Raw genomic sequence first — 12,789 nt, forward strand, 5'->3', positions numbered from 1 at the left:
CATTTTCTAAAGGTTTCTCTGGGTCTGGGTGGTGGCGGTACAGGGAAAGCAAAGTAGTCCAGTAGCTCAGGTCATTGGGCGGCTGCTACCCGAAGTTAATGGCCTAAATCCAAAGGTCAGTCCAGGCTGAGAAGGTGGAGGGAAGGTTGAACGGGGTGAAACCTCTGTTTTCTTATCAGTGAAATAGTGGCGATTTAAGCAAATTAAAATGTACACCTACAGAAAGCGTTTGGAATGATTCCCACGTTGGCTTCTGACACCATGTAGGGTGTTGGTTTTGTGATTTTATGTGTACACATGCATATCTTTATATCTTGTGCTGGCAGCGCATTATATTTATTTTATTTTATTACTTTTATCTTTCTATTATGTACTTCATCTTTTTATCGTGTTTTATCTTCTTGTGCAGCACTTTGGAAACCTTGTGATTGTTAAACTTGTTAAACTTCAAATTGTGAGTGGAAAGTGGAAGAGGCAGTCCAAGTCTTCATCGGACTGATAAGAGCTTTGTATGATCCTTTGCATGTTATAAAAAAAAAAGAAATAGCCGGGTGTGACTGGGAGAGACTGCTGAATACGCACAGCTACCAGACAGATATATATATATTATGTGTAAATCGCATCTGGAATGATGGAAAAACCACAATAATAAATAACAAACCTCAGCCTCTGAAGAATAAAACACCTCTACTTTCTGAGACTCTCGCCCTGAGTGCCCGATAAGAGCGGAGAGGCGTGCGGAGACATGAAGGCGTTGTGTGGGCCGCTGCAGAGTGTGGGATAAAAGCATCAAGGGTCCACACACACACACACACACACACACACACACACACACACACACACACACACACACACACACACACACACACACACACACACACACACACACACACACACACACACACACCACAAGAGGGAAAAGCTTCTGGTAAGCTTCTTTTTTAACCCCAGTCACACACGGCGGCAGTGATGAAATGAATGGACTAAAAGTTGACATCATATTTAACGGGGATCAACAAAGGTTTACAATATCGCCACAGGGGGCGGAGCTTTTACAGTATTCACACACTGATGGCTGTTAGTGCGCTCAGCTTTAAGTCCGTTCATCTGTTTCCAGGTCAGATTTATGTTGACATTGATCAGGGCACTACAGTTTCTAATTCTGACTTTATAGCATTGTAGCTGCATGATAGGATTTTAGCAGTTGAATTAATCAATACAAGAGTACATTGTTTCAAATTGTTTAAATTGCATACGGAAAGAGATTTGTTTAGGATTGTCAGATTTGATGTTTTCTAAAGGTCAATGGTTACTTTGTATTTTACTACTTCGCGGCACAGAAGCATGTTTAAGTTCAAAATACCAGAAAACAGCATCTCTGATGAGCTACTTGTCCACGACCCGCGCAGCACCAAACAGCTAGAGACTAGCCGGTAAACATCATGGAGCATTTAGCGTTTCAGGAGTTGGTGGAGACCAAAACTGAGCTAAAAGGAGAGAAAATGTTTACTTTTATTTGCTAAAATGCAATTTATGAGGTGATACAATGTCAGTGTTGTGTTTACAGGTTGTCCCATCAAGCGGCAAGTAAAACAATTGTTTTTTGTGATTTTTTAGAAATGTACTATGTGGATAAACCTGTGAAGGGAAAACAAACAGCACAAGACTCAATGATATAACATTGACAAAACACACAAAAAATAATCAAAAAACTAAATTACTAAGAGAGAAAATTAAAATAAAGAGATGCAATTAACAGTAATCATTCTCTAAACTGAGTGAAGATGTCATTACTGGAAACAGCAGAATACATTCTTAATGAGCAAAATGATGACAGAGAATGGATGTTTAAATGTAACTTATTCTAAGAAGCCCAGAACATAAACGGGCAGATTATGTGTATATATTATCTGAACCTAACAGGGTCAACACTTCAACTGCCAAGTTAAATATGAGTTTTTGTTTTTTCTTGCAACACGTTTACCTCTGAGTCCTGGAGAGACTTCACCATGGCCTCCTTTTCCAAACCCACAGGTCCACATTTAGCTCTTTGCAGGCACAAAAAACACAGCAGGCTGCAGCTCTCCCTGATCAGACTCCAATTTAGGCATCACGTATTTCTCTCTAGAGCAAATCCTTGAAAGGAACCCCAGGTGATCCAGCCCACACATTTTCCACCTGTACCAAAGATGAGTAATCCAAGGCCTCCTCCGCATTAAACCTCTCCTCCTCTGCAGCGAGACCGCCGTCACTGCTGTGCCGGCCTCAAACGACTCTGAAACAATCGCTGCAGGTGGACAGACGGGAAACGCAGCACGGGTCAATTCACAGCAGCCGAGGTGACAAACCCACGAGTCTGATCCCATCTTTCCCAGCTGCACTCGTTGTTTTGTGCACAAATTAGTCCGGTTTGTGTTCTTTTAATGCTGGAAAAGCCCTATTTTACTTGGACGGTGAGAGCATAATATTCTGGTCCTGGGAGATTTATTGATATCTCACTGAGGAAAAGCAGCTTTTTTTCATAAAGCCTAAACAGACCAATCAAAATTTTTTTGAAATTTTTTTAAGGCCTCCAAAATAAAGGAGCAATGTTGATTTTCTCACTGCTTAAAGGTTGAGTAGGTGATTGTATTCAGAAACGTAATCGTTGTAGGACGAGACAACCAAACACAGTCACACCAGATCAAGTTTACTCAGTTGTCACGGCGACAGATGTGTTGGACATGCAAGGCTTTTGCACACCTCCGTGTTGTTTCAAGTCAGGCATCAAATTCATTTACTTGCAGAGTGAGTTAAGTGCTATGCATGAAACTATAACAGCTACTGTGTTTGCTTTCCAACGGACCCGTCTCTATGACAACCGCACAAATGCCATCTACTAACTGAGGCCATATTAATCAAGATGGGATTTATTGTGAGCAACAAGCAAGTTTCAAGCAGGTTTAGCTGAAATGTCTCTATGTAGTCTTTTCTGTTTTTTTGGTCACTATCAGAGGGTTCAAGAAATCACTCAGCAGAATTTTTTGGTGACTTTGCTGTAGATTACACAATATTTGGCTTTAGTATATTTTTAAAAGAAATGAGTGCAGTGCCAGCTAGGCGTCCTGCCACCAGGAAGTTAAAACATACATCACTCACGCTTTCCCGCAACCTGGAAATGCTGTAAAAGTGTTGTTGCCGGTTGATCTGGCACCGATTTTTAGTTCCAGTACAGTGTAACAGCACTGTGATCTGTGAAATGTTGAATGATGTTCCCCAATCATGTCTTTCAGCAGTGGTGATCAGTGACTGCGTAATGTGTGGAGGAAGAAGAAGACGGAGGCGAGGTGGGTTCTGGCTGTGAGAGCGGTTAAAGTGCAATCAGGTGAATCAGTGTGATCGGGGAACAATGGGAGCCCGAGGGAGACGCAGTCCACATCCCAGACCTGGACCCTCTCCTCTGTCTTAGTTCCTCACTGCCAGATACAATCAGACAGAAGCTCTGCAGGAGGAAGGAAATCTGCGTCACCGTGACCCAAAGAGGAGCTGAGAGGAAAACATCAGGACCAGGTAACTCTGTGAAGACTGACACGTGATTATCAGTCCAATTCTTTTCCTAATTCAGGCATTTATTGAAACTTTTGACAGAATTTCAAATATTTGTTTGCATCACATTTGGCTTTCATGACATCTATTGATCTCAAATTGGTTTACTTTAAGAAGCAAAATCATACATTTTCAATTGCATGAATTTATTTATTTGTTTTAAATTATACTTTAAAGATATAGTATTTAAATAAACTGTATTTACATTTCATTTATATGAAAATAAATTGTATATTCTAATTATTTATTTGTATTATGGTGTACTTCACTCCAGCGTATCACTATGGTATATTATATGTTATTATATCTCTCACTATCTCACAATAACATGGGGAAACTGCACTGTTAAATGGTTTTTTCACAGCTTTTTCAAAGTCAAATTATTGTAGTTGTTCTAATTATTCTTTAAGAAAGGGATCAAAACGATTAAAAATAAAGCAGTACAGTGCCGAAACACAAACAAGCCAACAGCACCACAAATCAATACGCCATTTATTTATTTCAGAAACTTTAATACTGTGATCACTGCAAATGTCCTTTTCATACCTTTCATTTTACAAAGACAATGGATCCGGGATGTAAACAGTATTTTCAATTCTGTAAAACCTTATGGACCTTTTGAAACTGTGTGCTTTAGCTCCAGTCAGAGCTGATCACTTCTCGTGACTGTTTATCACGACGCAGCGATGCGAGAAAAATAAAACCTTCCTCCCCTGCTGCAATCACTAACCTCGCAAGTTGTGCTCGACTGAAAACCAGCATCCTCCGCAGAACACACAACATCCAGCCTGTTTCTTGTCTGATCAGTGATGCTTCAGGAAGAGAAGGGTTCGGATTTTTTCTGAAGTGGATAAAGTCGAGCACCTTACTCTGTATTGTCAGGAAAACTACGGAGCAAACATCAAGACAATATGTGTATATATATATATATATATATATATATATATATATATATATAAACATTGTGCAAAGGTTCTTAAAAATAAAAGATTACAAAACAGAACGTCTGAACATTCACATTTCCCATGATCGCTCTGAAAAGCACCAAAACACAAAAGCTGGAGGAAAGAAACAAAACTATATGTAAAATAACTCTGCATTCACACTGGAGGAACTGTTTCACGCGTGTATGTTTATGTCTTTGAATAAGGTGGACAACTGCATCCAACATGACGCACACTTTTTAAGATGCGAGCAAAAACATCTGCAGTTTCTCATGTTGGCCATATTTCATTTGTGATACAAAAAACTAGACTTTGTACGATAAAATACGAAACAATCACCTGTTAGTCATCATTCAAGCATCGACATACTGGAACACTTCTGCCTATATAACTTATATTTTCTAGATATTTTTGTGGATTTCACATTGTTGGATGACTTACTGGACTGTTTTGCACAACTGACCAACTTGTTTTTAAAAACTACCAAATCCATCATCCAGCAAAACAACTGAGCACTTTACTGGTGTTATTATCCACACAGACTGGCAAGAGATTCTTAAAACAGAATCCACTCCATCTTTTTGTTTTTTGTTAGTTCACTCATCTCCCTGCAAAACTACTGCAGAGCTGAATGTCAGTTATAGTAAACATCACATTTCTTTAGGCTCGTTTATATTCTCTTTTACATTCAGACCCGGGTGTTTTGTGCTGTATGCTGCAGGGTTTATTAAATGCATCAATTTAAGATGCACATTAACTTTAAGAGAGTTTTTTTCCCCCCTTAGGAATTAAGGCTTACACCACATATGTGAACAACGGTTCCGTGCTAAAGTTAGCGACCTGAAATAACCCCCCCATGAGGAAACAGCTCTGTGGCTCCTGCTTGGGTTAAGTAGCTTTGTGATTTAGGGGAACATTACTTCCAATGCGCTTTTATTACAGGGGCCAGCTGCCCTGAAAGATATACTGCATGCAACTGAATGCAAACGCACACACACACACACACACACACACACAAACATACACACACACTCGTCCCTGCATCTGTAGGCTGGCCGGCCTGATTGTGTTCAGTAAAAATCTTCACACTAAACAAGAGAAAGGCTGAAACGTCTGTGATGTCCAACTGTGACCGCGAAGCTGATTAAAACTAACAAGTGTGTTTGGTGGGTGCGTGTTACCAGGCTTGTTTATTTTTCAGGATGAAGAAGAGCCTTTTCCCTTTCACCTGTTCACCCAGGTGCTGCTTAAAAAAAAGGCACGTCCCTGCTCTGTCTGGGAGTAAATGACCAAAGTAAGTGACTGTAGGCACGGCTGGAGATACTGATGTACATTCACACAATGACAACACACACACACACTGCCACTGGTACAAATAGGTACAGTAGCTCCTTCTTATCATGGGGCATTTTAATCTAAAGTCATTTTTACTTTACTCAACAAAAAAAAGCCTCACGTTCCTGACTAATAATGAACCTGAGGAAAACAATTCATGTTAAAATTGAAAACACACCCACATACATACAAGTACACCTAAGGTCTGCTCCCTTCTTATATATATATATTTATATATTAAAAAAAAAAAAAAAAAAAAAAAAACGCACACCTTTTGGTCATCTTTCAAAGCTGGCTCCTGATTTTTCTTCCTGTTCAGTGTGGGTGTGGCCTCCCAGGTCGATCCTGACTGATGGTTGAAGAATGCGTGGGGGGAAAAATACAGAGTGACTGGCAGCACATTTAATAATCATGACATTTCCACTGGTCACCACTAGAGGGCACTGAAAGCAACACGACAGCAGGCTTGGGCACCACAAAATACAACATAATACAGAACAAAAAGCATATAGTCCGGCTCTCGCCAGAATTAAGAAAGAAAGCCATTTAAATAATATCGCTAGTGACCTTTTTCTCGAGGAACTAAACACTGATGTCCGTTGTACTGCACGAGTAGAACAACTTATTTATTGGAATTATAATACAAGGAAATAAATTAACCTAGGAAAAATAGTCCCCTGTCACTTTTCCCTCACAAAATGTGTCTGTCATTCCTGATTAACTGGCTTGCTGTATTCCAGGCAGGGGAATGGCGAGTCCTCTCTTTCCTTTCCCCCCAAAGCACGATGTTCACTGCTTTAATGGAGGAAGATAAGAGACTGGTGTCTTTTAAGTGTTAAAACATCTTCTTCCACATCCAACGTCTTCCCAGAACAAACTCCTCCCCCCAGAGACAGGCATCCTGACTTCTTCCTATTGCTTTTAAGACACATACAATTGGAATGGACCAAAGCACTCTGGATATCAGTCATGTTTAATGGCACCACTTGCCAATGGCTTATAAATATGCTCCTCCGCCAGGTGTTTGTTTGTGCTGTAAAGACATACAGGATGCTGTAATCCAGATATGAGTGACACAGAGGAGAGAAAAAAAAAAAACTTTCCTTCCAGTTCACAGGCAGATAGACCTGTTTCCAGGTCAGTGGCAGACGGAACAGAACTTCTTCACACTCCGTTTACAAGTGAAGTAAATGAAAACCTCTCCTGTGTCCATTGGTATTGAGGCTTCAGATTCATTCTTATGTAGTCGTTTGTGTGACAGCAAACTCCAAGCGGCTGGGCTGGCGTACCGGTCTGACTCTGCGTGGCATTTTCAGAGACGTCTTCTCTTAAGTCACGTGGCTGTCTCTGCTACCCTCTGCTGTGGCGGGTTTGGTTTGGCACAAAAGACTCACTTTTTAGAGAAGCTGGGCAAAAATAAACAAAAAAAAAAGGGGCCAAAATATCGACTGTATGTTGTCCGTAGAGAGAAGCATATCCACCGAGAGAAGAACATCCACCCAGAAAGCACGGCAGAGGGAATCTGGTGACCTGGAAGAGGCAAAGCTTGCTTCTTCAGAAAGAAAAAGGGAGGGGAAGATCTTCCTTTCTGTTGGCAATTTTGCAAAAAAGATTTTAGCACAGCGAGATGAGAGAAAGATCAATTCAGCAACGCTCTTGTGGTTCTATTGGAGAGTAGATCAGTCCTTCATAATCTGATAAACGACACCCATTTTTCTTGAGTCTCATCCTGAGAAGTTTAACAGAGGGGGCTGTGGAGACTGAGGCCGGTCGATGACAATTACCTGCTGATGTTTGAAGCCAATGGAAGATGGTCTGAGGGTGCAGCAGCATCAGGCTTATCGAGTCCAACAACAAGTCTCCACTTTTCTTCCCCCTCTGCCAAGAACGTGTGCGTGTGTGGGTTAAAATGTGCGGGTAGGAGTCAGTTCATGTCGATGGTGTTGAAGACCCACTCTGTGAACTTCTTAAGCTTGGCGGCAGAGGTCTGCGACTCCTCCTGCAGTCTCTGGTTGTCCTCCCACAGCCTCTTGATCTGACCCTGAAGTCTCACCTTCTCGTCTCGCTCCTGGGAAAGATGCAGAACGGTCGGGTGAAAATAAGAAATCAAACCAGCTGTTAAGCAGATAACTTTGGGGAAAAAGAATAATGCAATGAGTGTCTCACATGTAAAACATAGATGAACAATAAAGGGTAAACACTAGAGTCAATGTAACCACCTTACTCTTGGTATAAATATAGTTAACACATCTGACGCAGGTTTGAAGAGAACTCAAGGGCTTTGTGAGTCAATTTTAAGAGTTGACACAGCGAACGCTAATCCCTAGTTGGGCCATGAACATACATTTGTAGCCATTTAAAGAAAACAACTGAAATGGTTGCTGCAAACTGATTACTACTGGCTTGAGCGTGGGTGAAGGAGGCGAGAGTGAAACATTTAGGTTCCCTTGGTGTTAAACTCATCTACTGTTTCTAAAAAAAAGCAAAAGCAGACAGCTTAATGCTTTGCAGTATTTCACAGGCAGCAGAGAATTTACAAAGAATTGCGTGAGAAATAAATCACAGCCAGACCACAGCAATTTGACGGGGAAATTCTTGTGAAGAGGTCAGAGTAGCTAACAGGTCTGCAACCAGCAGCTCTAAGCCTTAAAGGGAACAGAGGGCTACAGCAGCAGCTTCCAGTCCTGTTGGCCAAGAACAAAGTGACCATCCTTGACTGGGATCGACAGTAGAAGCTAGCGCTAGACACATCGGGTATTGTATTGTAAACTGCTGTCTGCTGTGGTTTCTTGAAACAATTTGAAATTTGTTTATTTACTAAATTTGACTTTGAACATGATTTTTACAGTATAAATGTCCTGTGAAAAATATGCAGGAATGGCTTGCCACTGAAGAGTTAGCCTGGATGAAGACTGATGTGTGAAATGCATCCCACACAAACTGGAAAAGAGTGTATGAGTGGATTGGGAAAACGTTTTGAGTCCATTAGTTGATGAGGATTATTATGATAAATGGAAAATAAGAGTTAGCGGTTAACAACGATAAGTGGCAGTGCAGAAGCAAATCAACAGTGGCAGCGCTCAACTGCTGACTGTGTATTTTGTTGTAATGAAGTCAAAGTATTTATGTACCACAATGTTTGCTCCGTGTTCTGCTGTATGCAAATTAACCAAGGCCTTTCATTTCCATCCCTACTGGCGCTTGAATAGACAAAGAGAGCCAGAAAGTGATCTTTTAGCACAACACAGAGGAGAGGTTGTAAACATGCGGATACAAGTTCTCGATGCACCACGGAATAATGAACTCAGACTAAACATATATGTATATGTATGTGCATATGTTTGTGTTTTCCCTCCCACCTTCTTCAGGTCCTCCTGGAGCATCTTCACCATGGCCTCCAGCTTGGTGACCTTCCTCTCCAGCCCTATGTGACCCTCACTGTGGATAAGAGAGCCATTAGTGAACATGGGACACATCCCTCGACCATACTACCAGTTATTTTACCCTCCATTCTCTCCATTCATTCACTGTACCTGTATACGTTACTGTTTACTGTGTTTGGTACATATCACAGTTACATCTCTTCTGCTACACTACCTCACCGTTCACCCTGTATTTCCTGCACACTCCCTACATTTATTCATCTGCTAATATCGATATGCATTCGCTCTGGTTAAACTACCTGTATTTAACCAGGAAAAGCCTCATTGAGATTACAAATCCCGGCGTGTCCAGGCCATGCAGGCAGCAGCACACTAAACATAGTTTCAAACATACAACGTTTCAGCTAACAGCATGAATACACCAAAATAAGACATATCCTGGATCACATAGGGGAAGTTCGCTCAGTCAAAGCATCTGCAATGTGCCGTTCTGCGACTCCTTCAATCTATTTTTGAAAACGGCTCCGCTCGACCGAAATCGATCCAAAGCAAAAATGTAAAAAAAAAGCCCCTTTTCCTATTTCAAGACGGGCATTGGGAACAGATAGTAAGAATAGGTCTTGCGAATGTGTCACAGAGCAGAGACAGTAGCTTCACAAAGATGAGCTGGAAACAAGTTAAGAAGATTATATACCATTTAAAAAACGGGAGCAACGCAATGGAACGACTAACTAATGAATAAATGGAGTGGTCAACTATAATTAGCTGTTTTGTTGTAAAATTAACAAGCTTCAGTCCCAAGGACACGTGTGTTTCCTGCATAATTCTTGTATGTGAGCATTTTTTGACCTGTGATGTAAATAAGAAATCTGGTAAAGAGTGTATGAGTGCGCTGTTACCTAGATGAGGGCCGTGACAGTGGAGCAGGCTGCAGCTCTATGTGTGGCTGTTGGGGACTGGAGGCACCGCTGCTTCTGTGGTTTGAATCTCCGAACACATAACTTCTCTGGACTGGAAGGAGACAGAAATGGACAAAGGTGACAGCGAGTCATGTTAGTTTACAAATACACAAACCAGCCAGAGTTAAATTACTAACTGAAATATACATTAGGTAAGTCCATTCATAACCAAATACAAGACATGTGTGCACTTATTAGCATTGGATAATACCGTAGTGTGTGTTTCTATCACTCTCAAAGGTACTGGCCACATCCACCAGGTGTGTCCACTCTAAGGGGCTGTCCCTATCTTGAGAGGGGAGGGGCATCAGCTCCTTAGGGAGGGGTCCACGTTGGCGCTCGACCAAATCCACCAACGATGTGTCAGATGCCGAAAGGTCACCTATAAACAACAAAAAAAGAAGTTGTGGAAAGAAGTGAGTGGAAAATTAACCTTTTCTGTGTGGGCCATTAGGTATTTTCAATCAAAAGGGGGCAGCAGATACACATCTGGAACGGAAAACAAGTGATTTACTGTGGATGTATTAACCTTCAAGTCCTGCACTCATTTCACTTACCGTGCAATTTGACCCCCAGCTTATAAGAAGGCCGTCGGAGGGGGACACCGCGGGTGGTGGGCGAGCGTGGGAGGGTGGAGCAGCTGAAGAGAACATCTGCGCCGAGTGTCGGTTCGGTCACTGAGTCACACAGGGGAGGAAGGCGCTGGGCTCGGTAAATGCTCTCATCGGATAGTGTGCGATGGAGCGAGCGGCGGTGGCTGAGAGGCTGGCTTGGTGGCGATTTCTGGCCATGCTGCACAGGACGGAAGGAAGTGATGGTTGTAGTGTTATTATAATATCAGCAAAACACAGGATCTGCATCCCGTCTGATCCCTGTCTCTTTTGTTTTTAGAATGCATGTGTTTGAGAAGCACGGAGGCACGGACGCCGTGGATGAAGTTTTTTTCAAGGATTAAGGTTACATGCGGAGAGTAATTGATATACAAATGGTCACTTAGTACTCCTTTAACTTATGTGTTAAGTGATTAATTACAAAAATTACTATTACTTTAATATTTGCTCACACAATTTACACCAATAATGACATGCTGTGATCACAAAGATTGCTTTGAAAGGCAAACATTAATTGGGTAATGTGTCAGGAGCAGAATTGTAAGGGCTTGATTTAGCCTTGTCCAGATAATTATATTCCATAATTAACTTCACTCACTAGAAATATATGAAAAAAATAACCCTGGCTAGCAGCAGTTTAATATAAAAGTAAAAGATTAAAGATACGTTCCTATTAGCAGGTTATCCCAGTAACACTATTCACAAATAAGCCTGCAGACCTTTTCTTTGTGTCTGCGTGGCGGTGGCGGGCTGTCTGGGCCACAGTGTCGCTTCACGTCTTCCTCCATCGTAGATTTTGCATGCGGCTGGGGCGAGTGCATATCCCGAAGAGAGGGCCTGGCCGCCGGGGTTGGAACAGCCTCCAATCCACCCTCTCCTGGAGACTTCCTGATAACCACACAGACAGACAATTAAGCAAACAAAATCAGGAGACAAATAATGCATGTTGGAAATGTTGATTCTCCATATAATCTAATTGCATTGATAAAAAAATAAAGATATGTGGTTAGTTATTGTATTAAGCCTTCAGTGTAATATATTCTTCAACCACAAGGGGGTAATCAAGTAGAATGCATATTATCACGATCAGAAGACATTAATAAGAAAGTAAAGTGAGATCAAATTCAGTCTGAAGAAGCATCCCAACAATACTTACTATCATTGTAAAGTTAGTGATGTTCAATTTTGTCATCCTAATATCCAAAAAGGGATGAAGACACTGCATCACCTCTGACAGTCTTAACAAAAATGCAACATTATAAGTTTTACAAAAGGAAGTATTGGTTGAGTGTTATTGGGATTGTGAATAAAATACAAAAGTCTTCTTCTTCATTTATCCACTCCCTGCAGGAATTAGTGGGTTTATAAAAGCAGACCTCAAGCCACTATGTCCCCCGGTTTCTAACTCTTCCAAACTACAGCAGAGATGAAACCACACCAGTTTAAATCCACTGCTGGAGTGGGAAATACAATTAAACACCCAATTACTTGTTTGTTCATTTCTTTTTTGTACTATCCTTACTTGCGTGTGTCGCCGAAGTCGACAGAATTGATGGTGGAACCGGGTTTCCTCCAGCCAATCAGGTACTTGGACTGAGCTCCTTGGCGGGGGTAGAAGCTCTTGGGTCCAGGGGATGAAGAGCACTGGGATGAAGGGGAAGTGGCCGAGGAGGAGGAGGAGGACTCCTCTCTCGGGGAGCTGTGGCCTGAATGCCTGGCACTGATGGGTAAAAGAGGGGCAGAATGAGAGGGGTTATTCATCGCGACAAACGTATCACAAAGAAGAAAAGCTTTGACCCCGATGAGAGATGTATACAAGTTGAATCATAATCCTCCATCTTAAGGCAACGACAGGTTTGTTTTATGGCTTACCCTAATCTCTGTTTAGAGAGGAGAATTAAAAAAAAAATTGCCCCATAAGAAATCAATTTGGGTCAAGCATTCGTAAAAATCTCAAAGGTGCAGTATTCTT

The 12,789-nt window shown here is 41.6% G+C and overlaps 1 protein-coding gene across 2 annotated transcripts in view; it reads right to left on the reverse strand.

Moving 5' to 3' along the window:
* Positions 1 to 4,065: 4,065 nt before the first annotated feature.
* sipa1l1 (signal-induced proliferation-associated 1 like 1) overlaps positions 4,066 to 12,789 on the reverse strand; it is a 68,241-nt gene continuing 59,517 nt past the window's right edge. For both annotated transcript variants that reach the window (XM_084030530.1, XM_084030531.1), the window contains 7 exons: positions 12,340 to 12,537; positions 11,537 to 11,705; positions 10,764 to 10,998; positions 10,418 to 10,588; positions 10,147 to 10,258; positions 9,224 to 9,302; positions 4,066 to 7,932 (listed from right to left, as the gene is read on the reverse strand). In XM_084030530.1, coding sequence (XP_083886656.1) covers positions 7,789 to 7,932; positions 9,224 to 9,302; positions 10,147 to 10,258; positions 10,418 to 10,588; positions 10,764 to 10,998; positions 11,537 to 11,705; positions 12,340 to 12,537 — 1,108 coding nt within the window. In that variant the 3' untranslated portion in view covers positions 4,066 to 7,788. The remainder of the gene's footprint in view (positions 7,933 to 9,223; positions 9,303 to 10,146; positions 10,259 to 10,417; positions 10,589 to 10,763; positions 10,999 to 11,536; positions 11,706 to 12,339; positions 12,538 to 12,789) is intronic.

This window comes from Eutrigla gurnardus, assembly GCF_963514095.1.
Source record: "Eutrigla gurnardus genome assembly, chromosome: 16".
Lineage (NCBI taxonomy): Eukaryota > Metazoa > Chordata > Actinopteri > Perciformes > Triglidae > Eutrigla > Eutrigla gurnardus.